Here is a 12,580-nt window from a genome sequence, read left to right as displayed (position 1 = left end):
TGTTCTTTGTCTTTATTTCTATTGTTAGAGTTTAGTATGCTAAAAGCATCTTTCGAATGCTTGTATATGTAATAACGCTTTTATCCATTTTTACCATTTAATGAGAAAGAATATTTTGTTACAATGTGTTTTGCTTATGGGTTGCTTATGTATTTATGAGATGTTGAAATATGTTTTCCATTTAAATACATAGTTTAAGCAAAATGAGTCTATGCCTTCTGCACAGTAGTCAAGTTGTGAGCGGCGTTCACAGTAGGTAACTTGTCGGTTTTTGCAGAAGGAAAATTGTTCAACCTAGATAGGCCTTGGCAACCTATCGCGAAAGGTTGCGACGTCAGTCCGAAAGTTTTCTTGCCTAAGGAAATGAACGACGTCGGTGTGGTATAACACTGAAAGGATCAAACAGTGAGATAAGTCTTTCTTGGCTATTTACTGAAAGACGAGGTCTCGGTGATTGTCATTTCTTAATCATTGTTGACATAACATTAAGCATACGATATTAATTGAAAACTACTTTGACTTATCAAATGGTGAGGGTATTTCGTTGCCCAAGAATCCTGATAGATTGGGTAGTGATCATTAATGTCTAAGTGATGCTAGTATTGTTATTGCAATGAATCGTATGCTGGGAGATGTCAGTCTGATAATATCCTCAAGAGGTGTTTAGAAAAAGATTTTATTATTCAGAAAACTGGTCAGTTGGAATTTATTCCATGAATAATAAATAATGTTTCTAAACTAGACCACTCTTGGAAAAAAAGGAATTAATTAATAAAAGTCAGATAGCAGACTTGGTATTAATTAATGGATATTTAGATCTTAACACGGGAAATGATTTAATTAAGAGGAAGTCCCGGAATACTCGTAATTTTGGTTTGGACAGACAGTCAATATTATATCTATAGTGGATGATAATACTATTTAAGTTTGGGCTTGAATTAAATTAGTTTTAATTTAATTAGTGAAAGCTTGAACTGTGGCCCAATCCAATACTCCACATGTCCTTGGTCTGACCCAAAATAATTAACTTAATATAAAGAGAAAAGAAGAGAAGACAGAAATTAATTCCACCGATATCATTTTCGTTCTCTACAGATAGAGTGAAGAATCGGTATTTAGGGTTCTTCAACCTATAGTTTTCTGTCTTCAATTCTTCTCCGGCTTTTGAGGATTTGACAAGCTTTGCCCACACAAAGATTAATTCTGAGTTAAAGAGAACAGATCAGAAGATCCGTGGTTGAGATAAATTGAAGAAGGTGATTGAATTCAACTCTTGAATTCCTACGGTATGTTTTATTTAATTGCATATATTCAGTACAATTTGTGATTATATGCTTGTTTGAACATGATTCTAAGTTTACAATCTGAAAAAAACATGTTTAGATGTAAATCTTTCAATCAATCTAAATAGATTTCAACTGCAAAACCAACATCTATCTCATCGTATCCCATTATGTTCTCTGAGATTTGAAAATGATCGTCAATACCTTAGTGTATATCAATATTCAAGTATCGTCTATTGACTATGACATTAATTTTTATGAGTATCCATACCTCAAAAATATTTTAAAATTCTTTACTATAAAAAGTTGAAGAAGGAACTTTTCTTGCATGTCACAAAATTAAGTGATAATATTGAAAGTCAAATTATATTTAATAATTCGTCAAAAATATATAGTAAAGATATTTATAAAAATAATATGAGTATGTGATAAGTTTATTAAAAATATGTACTACTCTTCAAGGTATTGAGGGGTATTTTCATCCAGAAAAACTTGAAAATAGTAAAAAAATACTTCGATAGATATTAACTCATAGTTGATGGACCTCAAATGATATTTTCAAAGTTTACAGTTCTAAAATGATACTTTGACAAAGTTCGTGAACGATAAAAGATGTTTCCTATTTAATTTTTTTATTATAAAACTAAGCAGGACCTACCTTATTAGATCTTAACATCATAATATATGTGGATACATACTCTTGGTCACTCTGTTAAGAGTAGTGATTTAGAGACATAACGTCTCCAAGTCATAATACTCCTATGTCTCTTTGATATAAGATTAATTCAAATATGGACTAATATACCCTAATTGGATTATACATGCCAAATCAAATTAGATATATATCCGTATTGATTTTAGCTAAATTGTAATATTTCGTTTTCATTAATGCATTAGATTAGACATTATTTTTACAAATATTAGGCAGATTTTAATATTTTATTAAGTAGTAGTATTAGGAAGCTAGTATATTTTATTACTATATTATTTTTATATCTTAATTATATTCGTAATATGCTTTGTATAAGTTTGATTTTCTTTCTATTTTTTATACTTTTTATATACCTTTAGTTAGTTTGTATTTTAATTTTTATATAAGATATACTCCGTATTTTATATTTTATTTTTTATTTTGTGATTATAATATTGTTAGTTTTACATAATATGACTTGTTTTCTTAATTGTGCTATAAAATACTCTCTCCGTTTCTTCATAGTTGAGTCATTTTTCTACTTCGGGAAGTTTCTTCATAGTTGAGTCATTTCCATATATAGTGTAATTATTTTCTCTTTCTTACTTTTTTTCTCTCTCTACTTTATTCACTTTCTACTTTATTATCTCCACCTTTTTCTTTCTCTTACTTATTTTATCTATTTATTCAACACACTCAACATCCATTTCTTAAACTCCATGCCGAAAAGTTTCACCTCAACTATGGTGAAACGGAGGGAGTAAGTAACTATTTTAATTTTATAATATGTATGACTTTGAAGTTGAATATTATGGTGATAATAACTCAATTTTTTTAATTTTAAAAATAGTAAATAATAAATGAGTTAATAATATATGATTATATTTTTTATTCACATTAGTTTCAAATTGGCTAGAATTTGGAAAATGATCAAAGCTAGGGATATAATCTTGGGAAGGATTGAAAGTTTGGGAAGGATTGAAATTTTGGGTTGAGTAGAAATTTTGAGAATCAGAGAATATCTCATCATCATCCATGATGAACAACAAAGAGGACCAAAAAATAAGAAATTATATCAAAGAAAGGAATTATAGAATGAGAAAAGATAAGATTTTTTTTTCAAAGCTATAGCAAATGTGGTCTCTATTTATAGAGAATGAAAAATTATGAATTTTGATATAATTTTTATAATTATTTAATATTTTATTTTCGAGATATATTAATTATAGGAAAAAAAAACAGCCAATGAGAATGTGCCATTTGGCACAATCTCATTGGCTGAACCATTAATAAATTTGACGAACCAAGAGGTTGGTGGTTGCCATTTGACCAACCATTGTCGAATAGAGAGACCCTTGAATTCATTCTTTATTTTTTTTTAAATGCATGGTGACGTGGCGGTCGACCATGCGATATCGATAAACGCAAGCACCTCATTTTAATTAGAACAAGCATGCATGTAAATACATGAGTTTCAATTTTTTCTGATTTTCCCCCAACCTTTATATTTTTAATTTAAATACCTAAACTTTGACTTTTTCTAAATTTTCCCCAAAAAATAATTTTTGATATTTTTGTGATTAAATACACGAACTCCTTAGTTAACTTTATGAAATAATTTTCGACAAGACAATCTAATCAAAGAAAATTAATTGTACAGTAATTGGGTATAAGTTCTCATGTTCAAATCCCCGAAATAATAACATAAGTATTTTATCCATTGTGCGCACTAAATATAACATTTTTTGAGACACATACTGAAATTTACTGTGTTTTATCACCTTAGTACTCTATCGAGTCGTGGTGGTGGTGGGACCCTTAGAGCGAGGGAATCATTTTTTTTAGTGTTAAAAAATTAACAAATTAATTTTAAAGTGCCCATGGAGTTGTGGCTCTTAATTTTCATACTATAATCTAGTCACAATACCCCTAAATATAGAGAAATTTAGTCAAATTATATGAACTCTCATTAAAAAATTAGTCAATATTCTTGTGTAGCACCTTTGTGTCTCATTGCCATATATAAAGAGGAAGGCAATTCACAAACCTAAATAAAGCCAAGAAGAAAAGGCAAAGGAAAACTTCCAAAGGAAAGAATTGTTTGTGCAACGAAAATGCCATTGATTCTCTTCTTCGCTTTGTCTCTCCTTGTACAAGGAATATTAGGTGGTATGTACAAATTCAGTTTTTTATTTTGGCATGAGAAATAAAGAAATAAAGAAAAAAATCTAATTAATTAATTGTGAGAATCAGGGGATGTGATATGCGAGAATTTGCCGACGAAGTTGTGCTCGTTCGCGATCGCGTCGTCGGGGAAGAGGTGCGTGTTGGAGAACCACACGTGCAAGACGTCGGAGATGGTGGTGGAGAGAATGTCCGGATACCTGGAGACTGATGACTGCGTCAAGGCATGCGGCGTCAATCGCCGATTCGTGGGAATCTCGTCCGACGCCTTCTTTGTGCCGGACTTCGCCGCACGCCTCTGCTCCGATTCTTGTTACCAGAATTGCCCTAACATTGTGGACCTCTATTTCAACCTCGCTGCCGGCGAAGGTGATTTTGCTTTCTAATTCTACCCTCTTTTTTGCTATGCATTAATTTTGCTTTATATATGAATTGTGCAGGTGTATTTCTGCCATCTCTCTGTGAGAAGCACAAGACAAATCGTCGCCGTGCGTTGCTCTAGATTTTGAGCAACGCTGGTGTCGTAGGTCCCTTTCTAAAATCATTTATCATCATAATTCTTTGAATTTTTTATACATTCCCCTCTCCTCCCATAAGACTTTTAATCCATTTTTAATTGTTGGTGTTTATCGAATATTAAAAACAAAAGTGTAATGAATTGTATATATAAAGTAGAAATAAAAAATATTTTTAAAAAATGAAAAATTCTGGACAGCTCTCGGTGCTCGCAATAGCCTCCCACGGCTCGGTGGCCGCAATAGGAGCTCCGACTGCCGTCCCGCACGGCGGTGGGAACAATGACGAAGTCAAGAATTTTACCATGGGGTGCCCAAGTCACGATTAATAGTTATAGGGTTTATTCGATGCATGTGACATCGGAAGCTCGAATAATCAATATTTTAAATTTTTTATGTAAGTATAATAGATGAAAACAAATATTTTATGATGTTTTAATGTCCACCATAGGAAATATAAACAAACATATAAATTTTAACAAATAGAATAGAATATTTTTTTCTTTAATTATGAGTATAATGATGGAAGACAACAATTATAAAGTGATAAATATTTTAAATTAACATAATTAATGATATAGAAGAGAATAAACAGAAATTATGTTGAAAAAAAATATAAAACAAAGTAAAGTAGAATATACACATTATAATAGTACATAATAGAAAGAAAAGAGACATGACAAAAAGAGATGAGAAAAAACATTATAAAGCATATAGAAAGAGATGAGACATAATAAAGAGAAAAAAAGAGAGAAAAGTTGAGATTAAAAGCCACCAAGGGGATTCAAACTTGAGATCTATGGGTCGCAAAACAACGCGCCCAACCAACTGTGCCGTTGAAATATCAAATCTATCATAGTTTGTGTAGGGATCAGATCACTCGGGATTCACTAATTACCAGGATCTCTTTTATTGATATTGATCTGAGATGGCTAATCTCATAAATACAAGCCAAGATACAAAGAGGAATGCAAGCTTACACAATTACTAAGTACAATCTATATAACTCTGAAACCCTAGCAATTAATTAGTCCTCAACTTTGACTGATTCATAAGCTCCATCTGATTGTAACCTGCATACTAAGTAAAACTATTAGTAATCAACACAAGATCCTTTCGGATCTAAACAAGAGCAATAGACAACCAGTAACCAAGGAATTAGAACAAATAAGAATATAGCTCAGGTCACAACAGTGACTACACCAGGCCAAGGACCTCCCTACACGCTTCAACCACAAGTCACAAGATGGGAAACCGTCGAATCCTAGGTCAGAAACGCTAGCCACACCGACTGCCACCAAACCACCTATACCGCTCATAACTCACCGGATCTCACCAGATCTTCACAAGTTCTCACTTCTTCAACACCAAACTCCGTCAGATTCCAACCCCGGGTTAGAATTGACCAAGCACTCTAAAGGAAACTGAGAAAGTCTCCAGACTTAAGATCTGCTTCAATGGATCCTACTAAAACAAGGATTAATCAGGGAAAACAGAAGATCCGAGGAGTTCACCGGCGAAATCACCTGAGATTGTAGAGAGAGAATGAAGAGAGAAGGCAGAGAGAGTTCTGATGAGTGAGAGAAGAATCTCGAATGAATAGAAGAGAAAGAGGCATCTAGCACTTAACACCACACATCTAACAAACCCTGGATCCAACGGCCCAAGTTCATGATCCGGGTGAAGCAATCCACGTGGCAGACATCGGTGTGGTCAAGGTAAGTAATGGGTCAAGCCACATTGGGCTTCCCATACACAATATTGGGATGCAACATTTAATCAATTTGGGGCCAGCCGAAAATACTAAATACATAAGCCCAAACCGAAGTAGACCATAAATGTTCAACAGTTTGCATATACAATATAGGTAAACGGAAAAATGATGTGGGGACCATGGGCCCTGGCCCAAACATGGCTTCACCACTGGATGATAAGGCTTCCTATTGTGAATGCTTATGTTACTTGTTTTTCGCTAGTATTTGCGGTCCAAATTTTCTTTTATGACGTGCAATCATTTTATAATACTGCAATAAATATTGTGATATTGTTTTACATATTAGTGTCGCATAATAACTTTCAATTGTCCAATAGTACTAACTTTTTAACTAAGAAGTAATATCATGAATCTAAAATCACAAATAATTAATAACAAATGTATAATAAGTGCCACATTTGATATAAAAAAAAATACTTCATCACACTTCATTTTTATCTTAAATGGTAAGTAGGTCCCACATTCCACTAACCTACTTTCCTCATATTTCATTATAAAACCAATATAAAAAAATAGGTTTCATATTCCACTAATTTTTCCAGCTCACTATTATTTATTTCCTCCGTTTCCTCATAGTTGAGGCGAAACTTTTCTACACGGAGCTTAAGAAAGAAATGTTGAAAGTGTTAAATAGAAAGAATAATGTAAGAGAGAGTAAAGTAAAAAAGATAAAAAAGTTATCATATATGGAAATAATTCGACTATGAAGGAACTTCCCGAAATGGAAAAATGACTCAACTATGAGGGAACGGAGGGAGTATATTTCTTAAAACGCATGCCCACAATAAGAGTGACTTCTATTGGGGACAGATGGAGTACATTTCTTAACAACTTGTTACATACAATATTATGAATTTGTTATTAGTTGTATTCCAATTTTAAGAAGAGAATATTTTTTTTTTGGTAATTATCAAGGATATCCACTGGCGAGCCCAATAACTATTCTCTGTGTTTATTTGTAGGCATCTCAATGGAAGGCCAGGTGGCCCCCTGACCATTTGGTTACTCCTATAAAGTTAGTTAAGCCTTACGATGGGCCAACCAATGAGCCCATCTCTACAGTAGTAGTTTTGCTACTAAAAAACAAACTTTCTCATTACCAGTTTCAGACTCGAATCCAAACATAAAAATCAATAATGGAGATCGATACTCAAGCAGCCGCAGAAATGTGCGGCGGCGGAGACGACGACGACGACAACTTGGTTGTGCTCGAGGACGGAGGTGGAGAGATCAAGAAATCACTCGACCGAGTTAAAGGGCCGTGGTCGCCTGATGAGGACGCGATGCTGAGTCAACTCGTTGCCAACTTCGGCGCCAGGAATTGGAGCCTCATCGCCCGTGGAATTCCCGGCAGATCGGGAAAATCTTGCCGCCTCCGTTGGTGCAATCAGCTCGATCCTGCGGTTAAACGCAAGCCCTTTACTGGTAATTCTCCTCGTCAGCTTCATTTTTAGGGTTACGCGTTTCTCAATTTGTCTATTTCCTAGATGAATTGAAGCTAGGGATTGAAATTAGAAACTGCATTTAGGTCAAATTATTATGTATAAGCTCAGAATGCATCTGATTTAATTTGAGAGCTTATGTTTCCAATTTGTATCACCATTCTCAAAATAATGTGATTAGCTAATGTGGTGGAATACTGACTGTGGTGTTCGGTTTCCTAGATAAAATAGTATTACCAAGATATAATATAGAATTAAGTTGTGAGATTATTTTAGTTGGAGGGATTGGCTATGACTAATTATCACATGATTATCCATCTAGGATTGAGTTGTGGGATTCAATCTCATGAACCAAACAAACTACATATTTGCAAACCGAACATCCCTTTAGTAGAAACCGGCATCATTGGTTTCAATCGCCATCTTTGTGTCTTGAGTGTGCTGGTAATAGAAATGTGCGTGCTTTTTAATGGCTTATGTGGACTCAAATTCTTACAGATGAAGAAGATAGAATCATACTCGAAGCTCATTCCACCCATGGGAATAAATGGGCTTCAATAGCGAGGCTGTTGCCAGGAAGAACAGATAACGCTATTAAGAATCACTGGAATTCCACATTGAGGCGTCGTTGCTTGGAGCTTGGTAAGTCGAAGTTGGAACCAGGCACTGCAGTGGAAGACACAAGTGCAGACAAGTCAAAGGCATCTTCCGAAGAAACACCATCTTACGGAGATGCATACTCCGTTAAATCAAGTGAAGGTAAAGATGTCAGCTCCCTAGAACTTGTGGATGATAGTAACCTTTTGGACAAGGCTCGATTTGGAATTCAGTATATTGAGAGATCAAGAGGCCCTATGCCTTTATGCCGCCCTGTTGCACGCATTAGTGCGTTTACTGTTTATAATCCAATTGATGGAACAGAGACTACGTGTCCATCCCCTTCACTCCCAGTTTCCAATTCAGATGCAGGGATGTCAAAATTGCTTCAAGGAGCCGGGAGTGAACTGAGTTTAATAATGGTCCCTCAGCAATGTGGCCATGGTTGCTGTGAAATATCTAATGGAATGGCACGAGTGAACTCTTTGCTGGGCCCAGAATTTATGGACCATGTGGAACCACCATCCTTCACTAGCCATGAATTAGCTGCGTTGGCAGCTGATATAAGTAATGCTGCATGGTCTAAAAGTGGGTTGGAGAGCAGCAACATAAAAGCAATGGACAATATGGCCTGTGGGTTGCTATGTAGCAGCAGTATCAATGAACGAAGCGTCCTGGAGAAAATGTAAAGATCAAAGAATGAGATAACAAGCATATCATCCCTGTTGCAGTTATCAGATAGAGTGAGTTGGCAGTTGGGGTCTGAATTGATGTGAGCAATACCAGTACACAAAGTACCAATATCCAAAGTATCGAATTGCTTGACTACTAGAAGGATAAAGTTGTGACTATGATAAAGCAGGCCCTATGCTCCTCTCAAATTTTAACTACCGAAGTTGGTTTGTGATTGTTGTGCTAGCAGTAGATCAAAAAAATGGTGGAGTTGCGGAATTGAAGATTAACTTCTGCAGGTATATTTAGATAGCTTTTAAATTCGTTTTCTTGATAGCTCGTTTTCTCTCTTTGGTGGCTGTTGTGTGACATAAGATTAGTTTAGTTATTAGTTTGTTCATTAACCTGTGAAATCCCTTGTGGCTTAGGAATATTGCAGAATTTAACTTATCGCGGCTTCACCATAAATCACCGAGCATATTGTAATCTTCTAAGTTCTAATCACCTTGATTTTTATTTTTTTGCATCAGACAAGCACAATACAATATGTTTCAGTTTTCATGCTTCCAACAAGATTTTTGTATTCGTTCGTTCATACACACTAGAGCTGCAAATTCAGTTGTTTCCTTCAAATTCTGATTAGGAATTTCCCCCATCCTTTGTGCTGCATAGGTTCCATTTGATTGGATTAAATCTTTTAGTTTGCCTTTTCATCACTGTATTTTATTTAAGTATGCGTGGCTAGAAATTTACTGTCAGTAAAATGATTATTTGAATATGTGTGGTTTTTGATCTACTCTCTTAATGGAACGGGGATATCATTTTATATACTCCCTCCCCGTCCCACAAGAATATACAATCTTTCCATTTTAATCCGTCCCACAAGAATATACGCTTTCTAATATTAGAAACTCTTTTCTCTCTAATGAGGTTGAACCTATTCTCCACTAATAATACTTTAATTAACTTTTTTTTTACATTTCTCTTACTTTACCAATTGTGCAATAAAATCTGTGTCCAACCAAAAGTGCATATTCTTATGGGACGGAGTTCTGAAGAAAAATAATAAAAGCCTAATTTTAGTCAAAGACCAATATACGTCTCATAATTTAGTACTCCATACATCCACAAATAATAATAGTCCAACTTTTCATTTTTGTATGTTCATCAAAATTAGTTCATACTAATAATGAAAAGTTACTCTCAATTTATTACTCCCTTCGTTCCACAAGAATATGCAATTTTAGTTGGGTACGTGTTTATTTGCATACTCAGTAAAGTAGTAAGAGATGTAGAAAGACATACTCCCCTTGTCCGCGAATAGGAGTCCCGTTTTTCCATTTTGGTCCGTCCGCGAATAGGAGTCCCGGTTCATAATTACCATAAATGGTAAGGAGACCCCACATTCCACTAACTCATTCCACTCACATATCATTTAAAACTAATATATGAAGTGGGAACTCTATTCCACTAATTTTCTTCCACCCACTTTTCTTAACATTTCTTAAAGCTCGTGCCGGAAACAAATGAGACTCCTATTCGCGGAAGGAGGGAGTAGTTATTAAAACATTGTTAAAGGAGAATGGGTCTCACCCCCCATTAGAACATCTTCAAGGGATAAGGTATATAGAAAAAATATATCATCCATTTACCTTCTAAAAAAGAGTAAAATACCCTTTCAAAAAATAATGAATTCCAAATGGAAAAGGTATATGGAGTAGAAAGGTAAATTATTTTTTAAAATAAATAAACAATACAACACGCATTCCAAAACATAAAGTACGATTCTCAAATATCTTCCTGCTTTGAAAAATGATTTTTTATGAAAAAAAGGCAAATATATTAGTTATAAGATTTTATCTGTCCATACCTCTTCAAAATGAGAAAAAAAGATATTCCATAATATATTTTTTAAATACCTTTCCTCTTGACAATGACGGACCCAGAAAACATTTATAGTGGGGGCGGACGAATTAGCAATAAATCCTAGAGTAACTTTTATCCATTAAGCGACACCCTTCCACTCGGCATATCAGATCACTAAGACCAACTTTCGTCTCTGCTCGACGTTGTTGATGTAAAATCTTAAAAAACACTTTTTTTTTTGTTTTGATAAATTTTTATAGTTGATGAGTGCATCAAATAGATAATAGTGAGATATTTTTGTAAAGTCAGTGAATGTGTGGTTAGACAACTAGTGATATGATATAGTTCTTCATATTCACTTGTAGTAATAAAAATTATTGAAAAACACAGCACTTAATGATATATTGATGCTAGTCATTCAATGCACAAAGTAAAATTAATAGTAGAAGCATCATCAAGCCATACGAAGGAACTCTTTCGTTCTCTCTTTCCAGTATTCTCTGTAAAAAACACACACACAAACACGCTTATTGATAATACAGAAACGCGAACACCGTATATAATTCCTTGATATATATGTGAATAAATTCATTACCATTTAACAAATCCAAAAAACAACAATAAACAAGAACCAAAGTTACAATTTTCATCATCTATTTCAAAGAGAGACTATCTTTTTTGGGACGAAAGGTTGTAGGTAGGGTCGACCGCTGATCGAAAGCCTGAAATTCAATAGAGATTTTCGGTATTCGTGGTCCCACGGTGGGGTCGGCCGACCCCACGCGACCCCACCTCCTTCCGTCATTGCCTCTTGAAGCATGATTTTTTATATAAAGAAGACAAATATGGCAGTTATAAAACTTTATCTCTCTCTTTAGACATAAAAGAGTTTTCAAATTTAGAAATTGTATACTCTTGTGGAACAGATTAAAAAGGAAAAAAAGTGCATACTCCTATGGGACAAAGAGAGTATTAACTTTATATCTTTCTCTCATATTTTATCTTTATTTTCTCTTTCTCTTTCTCTTTCTCTTTCTCTTTTACCCAATTTTATTTATTTATTTGATATATTCGAATTTTGCATTAAAACTTATATCGTTTACTAATAAGACTATATTTTTTTACTAGAGAGTATGATAATTGGAACGAATATTTCAATATTTGCGTATTTTTATCTATCAATATAATGACACAGAAGGAGTGGTTGAAGAATTTCGAATATTTAATTCCGATTTCCGTCTCCGAGATAATATTACATTGTATGGATATCAATTATCAAATAAGTAGTTTTCGATGTAGAAAGGGTCGATGTGATTCTATGTCGTGACAAGCCTATCGAGATGATTCAATATTTGGATTTCTAACAATAAATTCAAACGAATTTAAGATACACATGGAATATGATATGATTCATTAAGTGCGCATTTACACATAATTACCGCAAGTTTCATTTTGTACATGATTAATTTTTATTTATTCTTCATATTTGGAAATGAATAAAGTTCTAAAGGAAAACATAAAGTGAAAGACACTAATATCAAATACCACTAACTAAT

General features: G+C 34.1%; 2 protein-coding genes across 4 annotated transcripts; both read left to right on the top strand.

Annotated features, from left to right (window-relative positions):
• The first annotated feature begins 4,040 nt into the window (after positions 1-4,040).
• Positions 4,041-4,774, top strand: LOC125203203. Its single transcript, XM_048101510.1, has 3 exons — positions 4,041-4,143; positions 4,228-4,527; positions 4,599-4,774. Exons 1-3 carry the CDS (start codon positions 4,089-4,091, stop codon positions 4,658-4,660), a joined length of 417 nt encoding a protein of 138 aa, XP_047957467.1. The 5' UTR covers positions 4,041-4,088; the 3' UTR covers positions 4,661-4,774.
• A 2,739-nt stretch (positions 4,775-7,513) lies between these two features.
• On the top strand, positions 7,514-9,717 carry LOC125203541 (transcription factor MYB1-like). Of its 3 annotated transcripts, none has more exons than XR_007173391.1 (3): positions 7,514-7,872; positions 8,388-9,457; positions 9,689-9,717. XR_007173391.1 is itself a non-coding variant. In XM_048101912.1 (2 exons), the coding sequence occupies exons 1-2, from the start codon at positions 7,584-7,586 to the stop codon at positions 9,173-9,175; spliced, it is 1,077 nt and encodes a 358-aa protein (XP_047957869.1). In that variant the 5' UTR covers positions 7,514-7,583; the 3' UTR covers positions 9,176-9,717. The 3 variants fall into 3 exon arrangements, 1 of the variants encoding a protein (XP_047957869.1); XR_007173390.1 differs by having other exon boundaries at positions 9,587-9,717; XM_048101912.1 differs by having other exon boundaries at positions 8,388-9,717.
• Positions 9,718-12,580: the final 2,863 nt, after the last annotated feature.

The sequence above is a fragment of the Salvia hispanica genome, chromosome 2 (genome assembly GCF_023119035.1).
Source record: "Salvia hispanica cultivar TCC Black 2014 chromosome 2, UniMelb_Shisp_WGS_1.0, whole genome shotgun sequence".
NCBI lineage: Eukaryota > Viridiplantae > Streptophyta > Magnoliopsida > Lamiales > Lamiaceae > Salvia > Salvia hispanica.
This window is presented reverse-complemented; position numbering and strand designations above follow the sequence as displayed.

Excerpts from the sequence above, each read along its gene's own strand:
- LOC125203203 (XM_048101510.1), top strand. The coding sequence starts at position 4,089 with ATGCCATTGATTCTCTTCTTCGCTTTGTCTCTCCTTGTACAAGGAATA. Across the intron at positions 4,144-4,227 it reads TGTACAAGGAATATTAGGTG|GGGATGTGATATGCGAGAAT; the intron begins GTATGTACAAAT and ends TGTGAGAATCAG. Across the intron at positions 4,528-4,598 it reads CAACCTCGCTGCCGGCGAAG|GTGTATTTCTGCCATCTCTC; the intron begins GTGATTTTGCTT and ends TGAATTGTGCAG.
- LOC125203541 (XM_048101912.1), top strand. The coding sequence starts at position 7,584 with ATGGAGATCGATACTCAAGCAGCCGCAGAAATGTGCGGCGGCGGAGAC. Across the intron at positions 7,873-8,387 it reads TAAACGCAAGCCCTTTACTG|ATGAAGAAGATAGAATCATA; the intron begins GTAATTCTCCTC and ends AAATTCTTACAG.